General features: G+C 37.0%; 1 protein-coding gene across 10 annotated transcripts in view; it reads right to left on the bottom strand.

The window, feature by feature from the left end:
• The window catches only part of Ikzf2 (IKAROS family zinc finger 2), a 158,474-nt gene that overhangs the window by 43,135 nt on the left and 101,708 nt on the right, over positions 1–13,631 (bottom strand). For 8 of the 10 annotated variants that reach the window (XM_028870044.2, XM_028870045.2, XM_037210302.1 and 5 more), the window contains exons 4-5: positions 10,097–10,363; positions 2,935–3,102 (exon numbers count right to left, since the gene is read on the bottom strand). In XM_028870044.2, the coding sequence (XP_028725877.1) occupies positions 2,935–3,102; positions 10,097–10,363 (435 nt within the window). The remainder of the gene's footprint in view (positions 1–2,934; positions 3,103–10,096; positions 10,364–13,631) is intronic. The other 2 variants (XM_028870046.2, XM_028870047.2) reach the window with 1 other exon arrangement.

The raw sequence follows: 13,631 nt of genomic DNA, 5'->3' as shown, positions 1-13,631 counted from the left end.
AAGACGTGTCCTAAGATAAATGCTAGAGGGCAGTGGATAGACTCCCCTAGATTCCATGAACATTCTGGTGAAATATTATGAGCTCAGTGGTCTGGGTTTGCTGAAACAGATCTTGTGATAAATTTCTGTAACCTGCAATTTTACAAAACTTGGTCTCTGGATTTTGGAAGATGCAGAGGCCACACTGTAGTGTGTTGCTTTGACATATGCCTTAAGTAATCCAGGCTGCCACTTTTGGGAGGAGCCTGGGGCAAAAGGGGGCCTGCAATATACCTCCCATGATGAAAGCTACCCTCCAGCCTTGGCTTTTTAAGATCCAGCACACACAATATTTCTAGAAAAATTGATGGCAAGGAGAGGTGCTATATGACATCTTTGTCAGGTAGAGCTCAGAGTGCCAAGCTCTAATGGTTTTGTATAAAGATCATTGACCAAGAGCTATTCTCTATTTAAAAAGCTGCTCTTAATTTGCTAGTAGATGCTAATTATGCTAGCCCAAATCACACACTGTGAACTAGGTATCATCTGAAAATCATATAACATAAGAGGGATATAACAGCATTTCACCATTAAATGAACTTGGACCAAGCAGTTGGAGATCCCAAACATGCTTCATGAACAAGTGGTTCAGGTGTCCATGGCAACTGCTACTCCACAATCTGTCTCCTTCAACCTACATCAATCACCTTGTGGCGTGGTATTAATGAACAGCTAATAGAGAAGGAAATGCTGTGGGGCTAGTTTGCAAATAAATTGCATAACCCTTGGTGCCTGCTATGACAACCGTGTTTAGAGAAGCTAGCCTTGACAGAGTGGAAAAGAGATTCCTCAGCAGCCGGGATTTTACCAAGTCATCTTGATTGTAAACTGTGCATGGCAGAAGAGACAGTCTGAGGAAATGACACATGGCATGGCCATATGCCCAACAAAATAGAAGATTGGTGTTAGGAGTCTATGGAGAGTTATATAGATGTACCCCTCAGAATTGACACGAAATATGATGATATGGTATCCTACATTAATTTCTTCTTAAAAGAATCCACTGTGGAGAAGGCTCTTAGTAATTTGGGCAAAGTAAGACATCCACAGATATCAGTCAAAGTGTTTGCCTTTACCACCCTAGTGTCTGATCAATGGACCCATGTTCAAATGATAACAGAAGCAAAGATAGACACTATGAACTCAGTTCCTTGTGCTCCCTACCCCTGTAACTGATTTAGCTACTACCATTGCTGGACTCAGAACTGTTCAGTTCCGAGTCCCTGTTATTTCCCAAGCAATCAAGCAGCAAGTGGAGTGAGGTAGGTCATACTGGACTCCATACAACACAGAAAATGGATAAATCTATCCTCATAGGGACTGAAAGATGTTTAAGGAGGATTTCCCATTCCTTCCTAGGCTGCTTCCTGAGCGGATTTAATAGAACATCTCTTACCAAATACCATGATATCCTTTGACAAACTACTTTCAACAAGAAACTCATTTAACAGAAAAAAATATGACAAACTCAACCCTACATAATTCATCCACATTCCTCAGGTTCCATCAGCCAACATCTGCTCGCTAGGTGGAGTGGTAAAATGGCCTACCACTGGGAGGCTTCCTGTATGAGGCACGGCTCAGTATGTTCTATGAATACAGCACATGGCCTAAAGATATCCTGCCCACAGAATGAAGACATGAGTCTGAGAACAAAGAGGTGAAGATGTTTACAATTATTGTATGAAGGTAAGGCAAAAAGTCATATTCATAAACTCTTAGGAGGTACACAGTCCTTAGTTCAGTAACACTTCAATGAGTTAGAATATATAGGAAGCTGATGGAAATATCTGCATCTCTTCAAAACACCCATCGATTTATGATACTTTTCATAATAAAATAATATCTCTGTAACTGATAACTAGAGTAGCATGATTTTCAAAAAAAATACATGACATGTAAATAAATGAAATATTTTTGAGTTTAGAAAGTAAAATACATTCTTAGAACATGTTGTTTTCATATGTATGTTATTTTAACTTTTTTAACTGTCCCAAATTTAATAGTTAATGTTTAAAATTGCTTTCTATAATTCATATTATCTTAAAAAATGAAGTTTGGCCTTGAAGATAGCCATGAAATGTAAAGAAGGCTAATAATGCTTAAGCCTCACATTCCAGTGCTGTGAATTACAATCTGTCAATGTACATGAGAACATCACTTTCCCAGATCATCACATTAAAATTAAAATTTAACATGTCATTATAGACAAAGCATATACAACTGCTCTGAAAGTATTTTATTATAATATTCTACCTTGAATTTCTTAGCAATGGCAGTTCATGCTAAAATCAGATGAGATTCATTCAGATTTCTGATTATTCTTCCTCATTTATATATTGCTAAGCTAGTATTTTCTTAGCACATCAAACATTCTAGATCATTAAATCATTTATGAAGCAGATAAAAATGTACAGATCTTTCCCAATAAGTACAGTTTAAAAGCTAGCAAAATAAGGCGAGTTAAATGAAATACAAATTCCTCCAACAGTTAATTTTGTAATGAGTAAGTACTTTCAAGTTTAAAAAGAACAATATTTGATTTCTCACTGAGACCTAAGCCTGAGTACTACTGAACTGTTAAGAAACTCTACAGCTTTCATGTTTTCTGGAAACTTCAGAAAGTAAGTGCGACATTTCCCTAGGCTCCAGTAACCCTGGATTAAACATAATTACTGCTTTGATAATTATAAAAATTAAAGAAAATTTATGTTCTAGCTTCAACAAAATCTTTAGTGGCAGTGTCCTCTTTTCACAGCTGTTAATCTTTGAAGACCCATGTGTAGCCTACAAATGCCGCTAATAACATACAAGGCTCTCTAGGCCACGGCTACACACCACTTAAGGTAATGCTGAGCACCTTCTTGACTTTATCTTTGACTCGGTGACACTTACCAGAGTGGGTCCTGAGGTGTCCTGTGAGAGCGTCCCTTCTTCTACACGCATAGCTACAGAAGGGACATTTGAACGGCTTCTCTCCAGAGTGTAACTTTATGTGTCTCAGAAGGTTGCCCTTCTGGGTGAAAGAAGCTCCACACTGGTTACAGTGGAAGGGCCGCTCCCCTGAGGACAGAGTGGGAAAGAGCAAGCAGGTTACTGTGAGGGAACGACGACGAGCCAGCCAGTTAACCACCGACAACTCCCTAGGCTCACAATGGACATCTGTCCACACTTTCTCCTAGAAGATCTCTCTGGTCACACTAACTTCTCAAGCTTCAGGTCAAGCAGTCATTTCCTCATTTAATATAAGCTTGACAAGATCCCCGTCTCTGGCTGAGAGGAACAAGAATAGTCTCTACCAGTGGCTGAACAGCCAGCCAGCTAGCGCTCATCACTCAACTGACCATTGACTTCCATAGAGTACATTCATCCTCACAGCCCATTAATGCCTAGGAAGTACTGATTTAAATTTAGGAATGAAGAACCGGAAGTCAAAAATGGCAAAGTATCTGATAATACTGGCACTGAGATCTGAACCACAACAGGCATAAACAACAAATAAACCTTCAAAGCCTACAAAGGAAATCTCTGGGTAGAGACGAAGAACTCCTGTTCTCTTGGCCATTAATGAAACCTTTGGCAAAAATCCCCAGTATACCTGAGAGAATCCAAAGAATATTATACTTCCAGATATTTTCTGCACGTTATTTTGTGAAACACATTTGTTGAAGAGGAATCTTTTCTCATGGTTCTCTATCAGTGAAGCTGTTAAAAAATTATGTAAGCCTGCATTATCAGTTTTGTCTATTACCCTCAATTGGTAGTTACCAAGGTTATCAAAATTAACAAAATCCATACAGGCAAGAAGTCAGTAACACTGCCACGATCAAATGGATAACATTATCAAACCATGACGAAACTATGACTTTCCATTTGCTTGTCTCTAAGCATAGATAAATGATAAACTGACATACAAATATATAGTAAAAATATCTCATCCTAAAGCTCAAAGTTTAGAGAGAACCAAGCTTAAACACTTCCTTACAGTTGAAAGGAACCTTTTTTGCCTTTGTTACATGACAGGTACAATTTCCACAGTTTTCCTGATTGATACACTGAAATGTCATGCTCCTGGATCTTTAGCTAGAATATTTATATTAGCAGTGAAGTGAACCTCGGAACATATTTGGCCCGTTCTATAATGTAAACCCAGGGTTTTTCTATTAAAGAAAGCTAGGGAGCAAAAATCAGATAAGCTTTGGTTGACTTTCTGGCAGCTGCCACTATTATATTCTGTCACACAGTTTTGCTACAAAACCTAAATAATTTAAAACCAGGTAAGATCAAGTACATATTGGATTCTACAGCATTCATTCCTTTTAGAAAGTTAATGATGTACGTACCAAAAGGTTTGTGCATGGCATTTTTTTTTTTTATTCTTAAAAAAACACGGAGCTTTTAGAGCTAAGTTACAAAAGGTCCTAAGAAAGACATTAGGCTAAAAACTCACCATATTAAAGTTAGCTTAGACTGAATTTTATTTAACTAGTTTGATTTGTTAAAATCTAAAATGTCTCAGAGAAGTCTTATGACTTAGTTTTAAAATCTAATTCTGACTGGGAGAGGTGGCGCACGCCTTTAATGCCAGCACTTGGGAGGCAGAGACAGGGGATCTCTGGGAGTTCAAGGACCGTTAGGTCTACAGAGTGAGACTCTGTCTCCAAAATCTAATTCTGATCAAATATTCTGTTTTGTTTGTTGAGAAAGTGTAAGTTGAACGCATAGTTTTCTTGCCTTAGAGTGTCCAAAGGCTTGTTCTTTGGTGGGTGCTGTGATGCTGGGCTCTTAAACCTAAGGTTTTAAGATCTTTTTAAATTTCATACAAATACACAACGTAGCTTTGATTCTTTGAAATTCTTTTCTCCAAGGAAATAACAGAGTGCAACTTTAAAATCATAATTATCTACTCTCCACCCTGACATGGAATTTTAATAAAAGGAAAGACAGGGAATCTTCAACAAAGTAGCTTTGTGAATAAAGAAAACAGCAAATATAAATTGTACTTTTTACTTCAATTGTTCAATTTTACTCTTGGACTCTTTCTGTGTAAGTTTCTCCTAGGAAAGTGATAAACTGGGACACAATGACTTTAAGAAGAAATCAAATTAGTACATCTGTTGAAAATTTTGAAATCATCTTTGCGTTAGCAGCAGGCTGATTTACACTGTCTTTAAATCATTTATAATCTTTGAATGGATGGTTTTAATCTCCACATTAAAGTAGTTCATTCAGCACTTAAAATATAATGCTAGTCTGGAAAGGAAATGATCTTAAAGGGGAACCCCTTTTAAAAAGAATTTTTAAAACTAATTTTAAGGTATTCTAATCAAGTTTTATGAGTGTAAAGACGGAGTTAACTACGTGTTAGCATTTACAAAACGCTCTAGGTATCTTTGAAGTTTTTTACGAAGAACACCTCAGAGAGGGCAGACAACGAAAGGGGCTCCATGTCCATGTGCTATGGCTCTGTGGCTGGGTGCATAAGGAGGACTCTGTGTCCACTGGCATGAGATGTAAAGAACGAGGCTAGGTGTGCTTTAAACAGTAGCTCTTCTCTGATAACAGACAAGGAAGGCTCTAGCAACAAGCGACTCTGATTTCAACCAGAGCCACCTTTGAGAAATGCTGGTGTGAATCACTATGACATCTCCATCTGGTTGCTCTGTGGCTGTCAGCTCCAGGCTTTATGCATTTTAGTATGAAATCTGCTTAACTACGCTTAGTGCCTTGATTATCTAGAACTAGATAGCACTCTGACGACATAGTTGTTTTATTGCATTCAACACTGAAATTACAATTAGAGTGATACTCTCAATACCACTACTATTAGAGAAGAGGATAAACCAGATTAACTGTTCATTGTATACATAACTAAATTCTAGGAATGCTTCAATATAGTGTATATCTATCTACCTATCTATATGTATGTATGTGTTTATGAATACATGCATAGTTAATTAATAAAAAAAATTAATTGACTCAATTTTTTAAATTCTGTAAAATATTAGGAATCCTGATATTCAATGTTGTGGAATATTTCCCAGCCTAGACATACAGGTAGAATTATTTTGAATTTAGGGTGAAAATTTACCTACTTTTTCTCTATATAAGTGCAAAACAATGACATATTGTTGTGAGGGCATTAAACAATGCATAATTATTTTAATTTGTCCTTTAAACCAAATGGAGAATCAGCTGGCTCTTTTTGAGTCAGTTTATATTTTATATAAAGTATTATGTTCTTCATATAAAAATGGAAAAAAAGTTTTAAAATCCTCACAGATTCTTTGCTTACAGTATTAATATTGTCGAGCAATCCAATTCAAAACCAAAGTAGGTTATTGTATTTGTGACAACTGATCTTCCCATTGGTGGATACAGAAGACTGGACTAACAATAAAGAAAATTAATTGAGATATGGTCATAGTAGTCCTCACGTCCATTTTAAAGCTGATTATAGGTTTTTGTTGTGTTTCATGGCTTTTGGATGCATGGTCTTAGGAAACTCAGCTGGCCTTGAACTTGTTCTGTAACAGAGACTGGCCTCAAACTCCTGCTCTTTCCTGCCTCCGCTTCCCTGGATTACAGGTGTGCTCCATCATGCTAAACTGGTATTGTTCTTTAAACACCAGTCCACCAATTTACTGGTTGCCTGAATTAGTTTATACATCATTTTTTATTGTGGAGAAATGAAATTTCAGTAATTGATATAATTTCATAAACACATCCAAAATGTGTTTAAGCATTCCAGTCACATGCAAATGAACAGGAACCAGTTTGCTTCTGTGACTTAAAGACAAGACAGTGTTCCTGTGTTGGGCTGGAAAACCAACAACAAGCATTAGAGAGCCCCGGAACACGAGAGTGGCTAGCAAATGTTGCAGTTTACAAAGACATTGAGCTACATCCCAAAGAGAAGCAAAATTAAGGGTTGCCTACGTTTATAATGTTATCACATATTCATGTTCACATGTGAATTGAGTCTCTACAGTTATTTGTTTGTTTGTCTGTTGTTTGTTTTTCTGTATCTATACTCCCAGCAAAGAGTGCCTGGAGTATCTGATGAAAATATTACCTGATTATTTACTAAAGTGACAATGCCAACGAGTGACAGCCAGCCATTAAAAGACACTGGAATTGGCACTTTAGTAGAGAACAAAAGAGGAAGAAGCAAGGTACAGCAGATCTGATACCTCATGTAATTGGAAGGCATTGGGTGGTTACATACATTCTTATTCACTGTCAATTGTACATTAGATCTCTTATGAGCTTCCTAAGGGCCTCACAAAGGATTTAAGACAGTGAGTAGCTTTTGTTTAGCCACAAATACATTTTTTTTTTAAGAGTGGGAAACTCTCTAATGAAGACAGTAGTCCCTACTATTACAGAGAAAACACCTGGTTGGAGACTAGATTCTGACTATACATTGCTACATCAAGTTTAAAGAAACACAAAGAAGCCTGTCACCAACAGTATTACAGGAGAATTGAGACCATGACAATCAACTGGAATCAACTAAGTCATCAGAAATCCATAGTCAAGGCTGATTTGAAGATGCTATATCTAACAGTGTCACAGCCTCCTAAGTTTCTCTATGGACATCTATTGAAATTACAAAGGTCTCCCAGATCTGAAGAAGGAATTCTGGTTTTTAAAATAGGTCAGTAAGGCAAAGGAGTTGGTGCTATTGAGTGAACTTCACATGGCTGCTTAGTTTTTTTTCTCCTTGCCTTTACCAGTGAGTCTCATATTGGAGAATATGTGCAAATCTGTATAATGATTTATAAACAAGCCCCATACCAATGACATCATTTTCAGTGTTTAAATAATTCCATCCCATTTTTGTAGTAAATACATACTGGAAAGTGGAGTAGGTGCTGAATTATTTTATTAAAAATGAATTTCACAACAGATACAAAAAATACAAATTAAAACTAAGTCTTCAAGAGATAGTTCTAGTGTTCTTTGAATTTTCCTAACAAAAAAGATTTATTAAAAATCTTCCCAAACTAATATTTAGCATAAACTTTAGTCTTAAAATTATCAGTAAATAAAATTCAGCTGAAAAATAAGTGAATTCTTTCAATATTTCAAATGAAAATTACTCATTTAAATGGGTGTTATGTTCTTCAAGACACTCACTCTAATATAATAAACATAGCTTTGTAAACTCCTTTTCCAAGCCAGTATTATTTTGTGAGCATGGAATAAAAGTAGACTAATTTTATAGTCCTATCCTTTTTTTCTTATGGAATAGAAACCAAAGCTTGGTATATTTTAACTTTTCCCAAGACATTTAAAATACTAAGGAAAAATTCATTAGTGATATAAACATTTTTAAACATGACATTCTTTTAAAATAATATTCATAACAAAGCAAAACTGCTAATTTTTATAGTTCTAAAAATGCATAATTGGAAATAGATGATATGAATATATCAATCTGAATGTGAAAATTCTATTTTAATTTAAAAAGTATAAGCCTTAATTTATAGTGACACTTTATAATAAGTTGTTGGTATGTAACAGTCCACTTATGTGTGCTCGAATTAAACTAGCCTACAAATCAGAGTAACATGGTCCCAGCCTCACTAGTGACCTTTTCTAGGTAGGGGACACAAGTTAGACAACTTGATTTTTTTCAAGTGTGTGTCATGACAGGTCTGAACTAAAAATGCTTTAATATATAATTATAGCACATGTTTTAGAATAAAAAAGTTTATTATTTAGAAGTAAAATTTTAAAATAAATTTCTTCCATGTGATTTCTCATTCTTTCAAAAGAATATCACATTTTAAAACTGAGAACATTATTAATATTTTACTGGAGAATACTATCATGTTTTAGTAGAAGACATATTACTTTAATTTTTTTCCTTCTTTTTAAAAAAGGGTCTCACTATGTAGCCTTGACTAGCCTGGAACTCATTATGTAGACCAGGTTGGTCTTGAATTCAGAGATCCTCCTGCCTCTGATTCCCCAGTGCTGAGATTAAAGGTGTGTGCCACCACACCTGATTTGAAAATTTTTGTTGTTGTTTGGTTTGGGGACAGTCTCATGTAGCATAGGCTGGCCTCAAATTTTATATAAATTAGGATCCTCAAATTTTATATAAATTAGGATGACCTTGAACTTCTGATCCACCTGCCTCCAATTGCCAAACACTGGGATTACAGGTGCATGCCACCCTGCCCTGCTCAACTTGAAACTTCATCAAAAATTAACTGTTATCCCTTAAAACAACACACACACACAACTTCATTGTGTTGTGTTTACCCACTTTCCCCTGCCTCCCTTCCCTCCTGTCCTTCTTTTTTTCCTATGTCCCTCTATCAAAAGCTTTGAGAAGATTTATAGAACACTGTCCCCTCCTCATCTGGCCTGTTTTTATGAAGTGCTTGTATCTCTCAATGCCTGACAGCATATACTAAATTATCCACAGGTACTTTCCTCACCTAATTCCAGAATTCCACATTTCTACCTACATCCCTGCCATCCTTTGACTGTTCTCACCCTAACCATCCTTTTCCAGAGTCAAAACTAAAAGTGACATCCTTGAACTAGAGAAAGCACCCTTCGGCTACAGAGACCTTTGGTCAGCAAAGACTGACCAGAAACAATATTTCAGGGAGTGTTAACCAAAGTGAAAACGGTTCCTTCCTATATAAATGTGTGAGTGCTATTTTGTAGTATAAGGTCCTAGGAAGCAAACTATATTACCTGCCCATGGGTATGGTAAAATAGGCATACAAATATAAAAAGATTAAATTACTCCGTGAAATTCTCCTATACCTTTTGAACCCTTATCATATTATTGCTATATTAAGAACTGTGGAAACTGAATCCCAAACTTCTTTTCTGACATGCTATTCAGATTTGAAGGCTGGAAGTCAAGACCCAGGCTACTTTCTGCTTCCCAGCAATCCAATACTAGCAGAATTCTGAAAAGGTAACTTCACATTGCCACCCCTGAATAAAAAGGAAAGAGAGTAGATGTCAGGTAATATCAACATCAGATGCCACGGGCAGTCATCAGGTTATTCGTTCAGCTGCTTACCAGTGTGACTCCTTTTATGTACCATAAGCACATTGGGCCCAATGCAAACCATGCCACAGACGTCACATTTCAGTTTACCATTCGGAAGCCGGATTCCTCCCTCGCCTTGAAGGTCCTGGACTTTCCTGTTGTCAGCCAGCTCGCTGCTCTCAATTAGGGGTTCTTCTAGGCTGCTCCCCTCATCATGGCCCCTGATCTCGTCTTCGCGGCTCAGGGGTTTCCTCTCACACTCTTCATCACTCTGCATTTCTAGCTTTACAGAATTTGCTGTAATTTAAAAGAATTGAAGAAGACATTTGTTACGTGCTGTTCCCCTCATTTCTTTCCTGTCCACTGTCACTCTACGGAGCGGATGGGAAGGATGCACTAAGTCAATCCACAATGTGTGCGGTGCTAGGGAGTGAGCCTGGGGGAGAGTGAGGACCGCTCGGAAGCACTCTAGGCAGACAATGGACCCTCGACTTCCGCTCCTGCTCATTTATTTCACTCAGCTACATTGCTTTTATGCAAGTCCTGAACTAATTCTTGTGTTTTTTGAAGTTGGTCACTACAGTTAATAAGAATGAAAAGCACGCGTGGAAGACGCAAGGTTAAAAGTTTCTTAACCCACTAAAGCCACACCTCATTTTAATGGAACAATCCCGTTCATGCCACATTCTCTGCTTCCCATCAAGAGTGCCTGTGTCAACCTGCTTCTGCGCAGAGCAAGAGAAACAAGTCAAGATCTTAATCCCACAAACGGCTGTCACCGATGAAGGCACACTGTCAAGGCAAATGTCCCCAAGTCAGACTAAACACAAACATTCAGCTGAGGGCTGTATCAGTGTGAGGGAAAGTGCATAAACCTTGCCATCTTAAATTACCCTGCTTTTGTTTCCTCCATGCAACAAAAATAGTCCTCTCTGGAACACACTACCAGGTTGTGAACCAACGCGCTTGAACACTGATCTCTAACAAATCAAAGAGCAGCCAGTGACAGGCACAGCCTAGCATGCATGTACACACTTGCGACTGTTAAGAAACTTAATGCCTTCTGTTTGCTGTTTTTGGATCATCCCACAGGAAAGCTGGAATTTGGTTAGCACAGCCCTTGATCTAAATGGCTCAGTCCTCTTACAAAGTAGAGGCAGGCTTTAAATTAGCATCAGGTTTTCGGTCTCTCGATCTTGAAAGTTTCTTAAGAATCCATACTGAAGCTCCTCGACATAACAAATTAGATGGTTCCTGCCTGTATGTCCTGTGTACTACAGTTGTTTTCCTGAAAAGGTGATGTACTCTTAATTCATGACTACTGCTTACCAGGACAGGGTGCCATCATGATGGCGTCTCTGTCCCTCTCTGCAGAGCTCTCTAATCAGAGGCAGTGTGCTACAGAGTGCCAGCAGTATAATCCTAAACTAATTACTTAACCTATGAATCTTAACATCGTGCATTTGAAAAGCGGCAATGAATTCAAATCGCTGAATAAGGTTTGGGCAGAACCTTTGGTGAGAGTGGAGATACTTACATTCTTAAATTGTTAAGCATCTTAGTATTTCTCCTTGTTCTCCAAAAAATGGAGATGATAATGCCTCCACTTTGCAGGGTTGATCTGAGCATTAAATGGATAAACTCAGTACTCAGGCATCTCTCTTTTTCTTCAGGCAATATGATGCTACAGTTACTTTGTAAGATTTTGGTGAAGATTAATTAACTTACACAATGTAAACTGCTCTATAATCCACAAAGGGATAGCCATCCTTACTGAATCTAGCAATTTAGAAACTGATATGATCCTCTTGGATTTTTAAGAAGAGATGGGACAATATTCTACTCAACACTATATCCCCGCCCCCCCAACAAGCATGCTCACAGACCTCGTGATCTATAGGAGCTGTTCAAGCAGTATTCACTCACTAGTGTTACTAAAATCATTATGTATTTCATTCCCCCAACCCTGTTTTATGTTATAGATCCCATGCCACTGTAAAGAACGACAAAACAATACAAAGGATTGAGTGAGAAAATTAAGTCAATTTTAGCAAATGCTCAGAATCCTTCAGTCTCTGCTTCTAAAGAAATCATGATCATAATGCTCACAGTTAGAAGTCTATCTGAATCCATTTAAAATGTAAAATAAATTATATATCTAGACTATCAGGAGAGATTTATGATCATCCATTCTCTGTTGCTATTACATATATAGATATCCACACAGAAGGATCAGTGTGAAAAGTCTTGTATTTTTACAGGCATTTAAAAGTATGAGTGAAGCTCACTGTTATAAATTTAAATGGTCTTTCTGAAAACTCTATATCAACATTATTTGCCCATTTTTCTACCAGGTTGTCAAACTTTTCTCACTGAGTTTAAATGTTTTCTTATTCTGAAAATCAAAATCCCAAACCTTCCTAATATCTAAAATGATTTCAGGACTGATGTGACACCACAAGCAGAATACTCCACAACCAATGACACAAGCCAGTTTGTAGCCGGCAGGGGAACATGCTAGAAATACCGTAGACAATTACTTCCATTCAGACTTCAGGTGGCTGCCCAAGATACCTCACTATGCATATGCAAATATTCCAAAAAACATGCTCTTTTAGGAACACTTCTCCCTAGAATTTCTCCCAGGCCTATTCCCTGTTACCCGGGAACCTAGGCCTGCACTGCTGATGTATTTTGCAAATATTTTGACTTTCCATTTTATTCATGAATTAGCTATCATTTGATAAGCCACATTTAACCACCATGAAGCTTGCCAGGGTTCCTCTTCAGAACCCAAGAAAAATATACCTCCATGTGCAGACTGTTAGCCTAAAAGTATAGATCTCTCAAATATCAAAATAGGATGGAATTATAAAAAAAAAAAAAAATACAGCTTGATTTTAAATATCAGAGGACACTACTATGAGGCTATCCAAACCCAACAACAATGGACACAGATAAAATGTCATTTAAAAAACACTGTCAGATTAAAATATCCTTATGAAGGGCTATTCTCCCTAGATGAGTATAATGGAGGCAAACACTGGGGAAATGTTTATTTCTGCTGTGATTGAGACAGAAAAAATGATAAAGTATAGTATTGGTTTTTTATACCGATGCTGTAAGTAATCATGCTTATCATATGTAAATCTGTGTCCCATTGCTTTCCTTTTATAGTAAATTAGTAAAATGTAACATGTTTCAATATACACCTCATACACTAAACTTCACCCAAAATGGTAGCCCACTTACAAAAAAATTTCCATTATAACTCATTTCTAATGTCTGTGTCTAAAGTTGAAATCCTATGTTAAAGAAGCAGGAAATTAAATAAAATGTCCTTTAAATCCTAACCACTAAACAGAAGCCTTTCTGGCTCCAAAAAAACTATGGTATGTTTCTTTTTTTCAATATAAGATGTTTCTAATTATGACAGACAACCTATGATGTTTGAAGTATTTAATGATAAAATTCAAGTGTTAGGGAAAAGGTATAAATTTAAATTTCCACACTAAGAAAGAGCTGACTATCATTGTTTAACGCATAGTGAGCCCTAATACAACTG

The sequence above is a fragment of the Peromyscus leucopus genome, chromosome 13 (assembly GCF_004664715.2).
Source record: "Peromyscus leucopus breed LL Stock chromosome 13, UCI_PerLeu_2.1, whole genome shotgun sequence".
Classification (NCBI taxonomy): Eukaryota; Metazoa; Chordata; class Mammalia; order Rodentia; family Cricetidae; genus Peromyscus; species Peromyscus leucopus.
The sequence above is the reverse complement of the archived record's forward strand: the minus strand, read 5'-3'. Positions and strand labels throughout refer to the sequence as shown.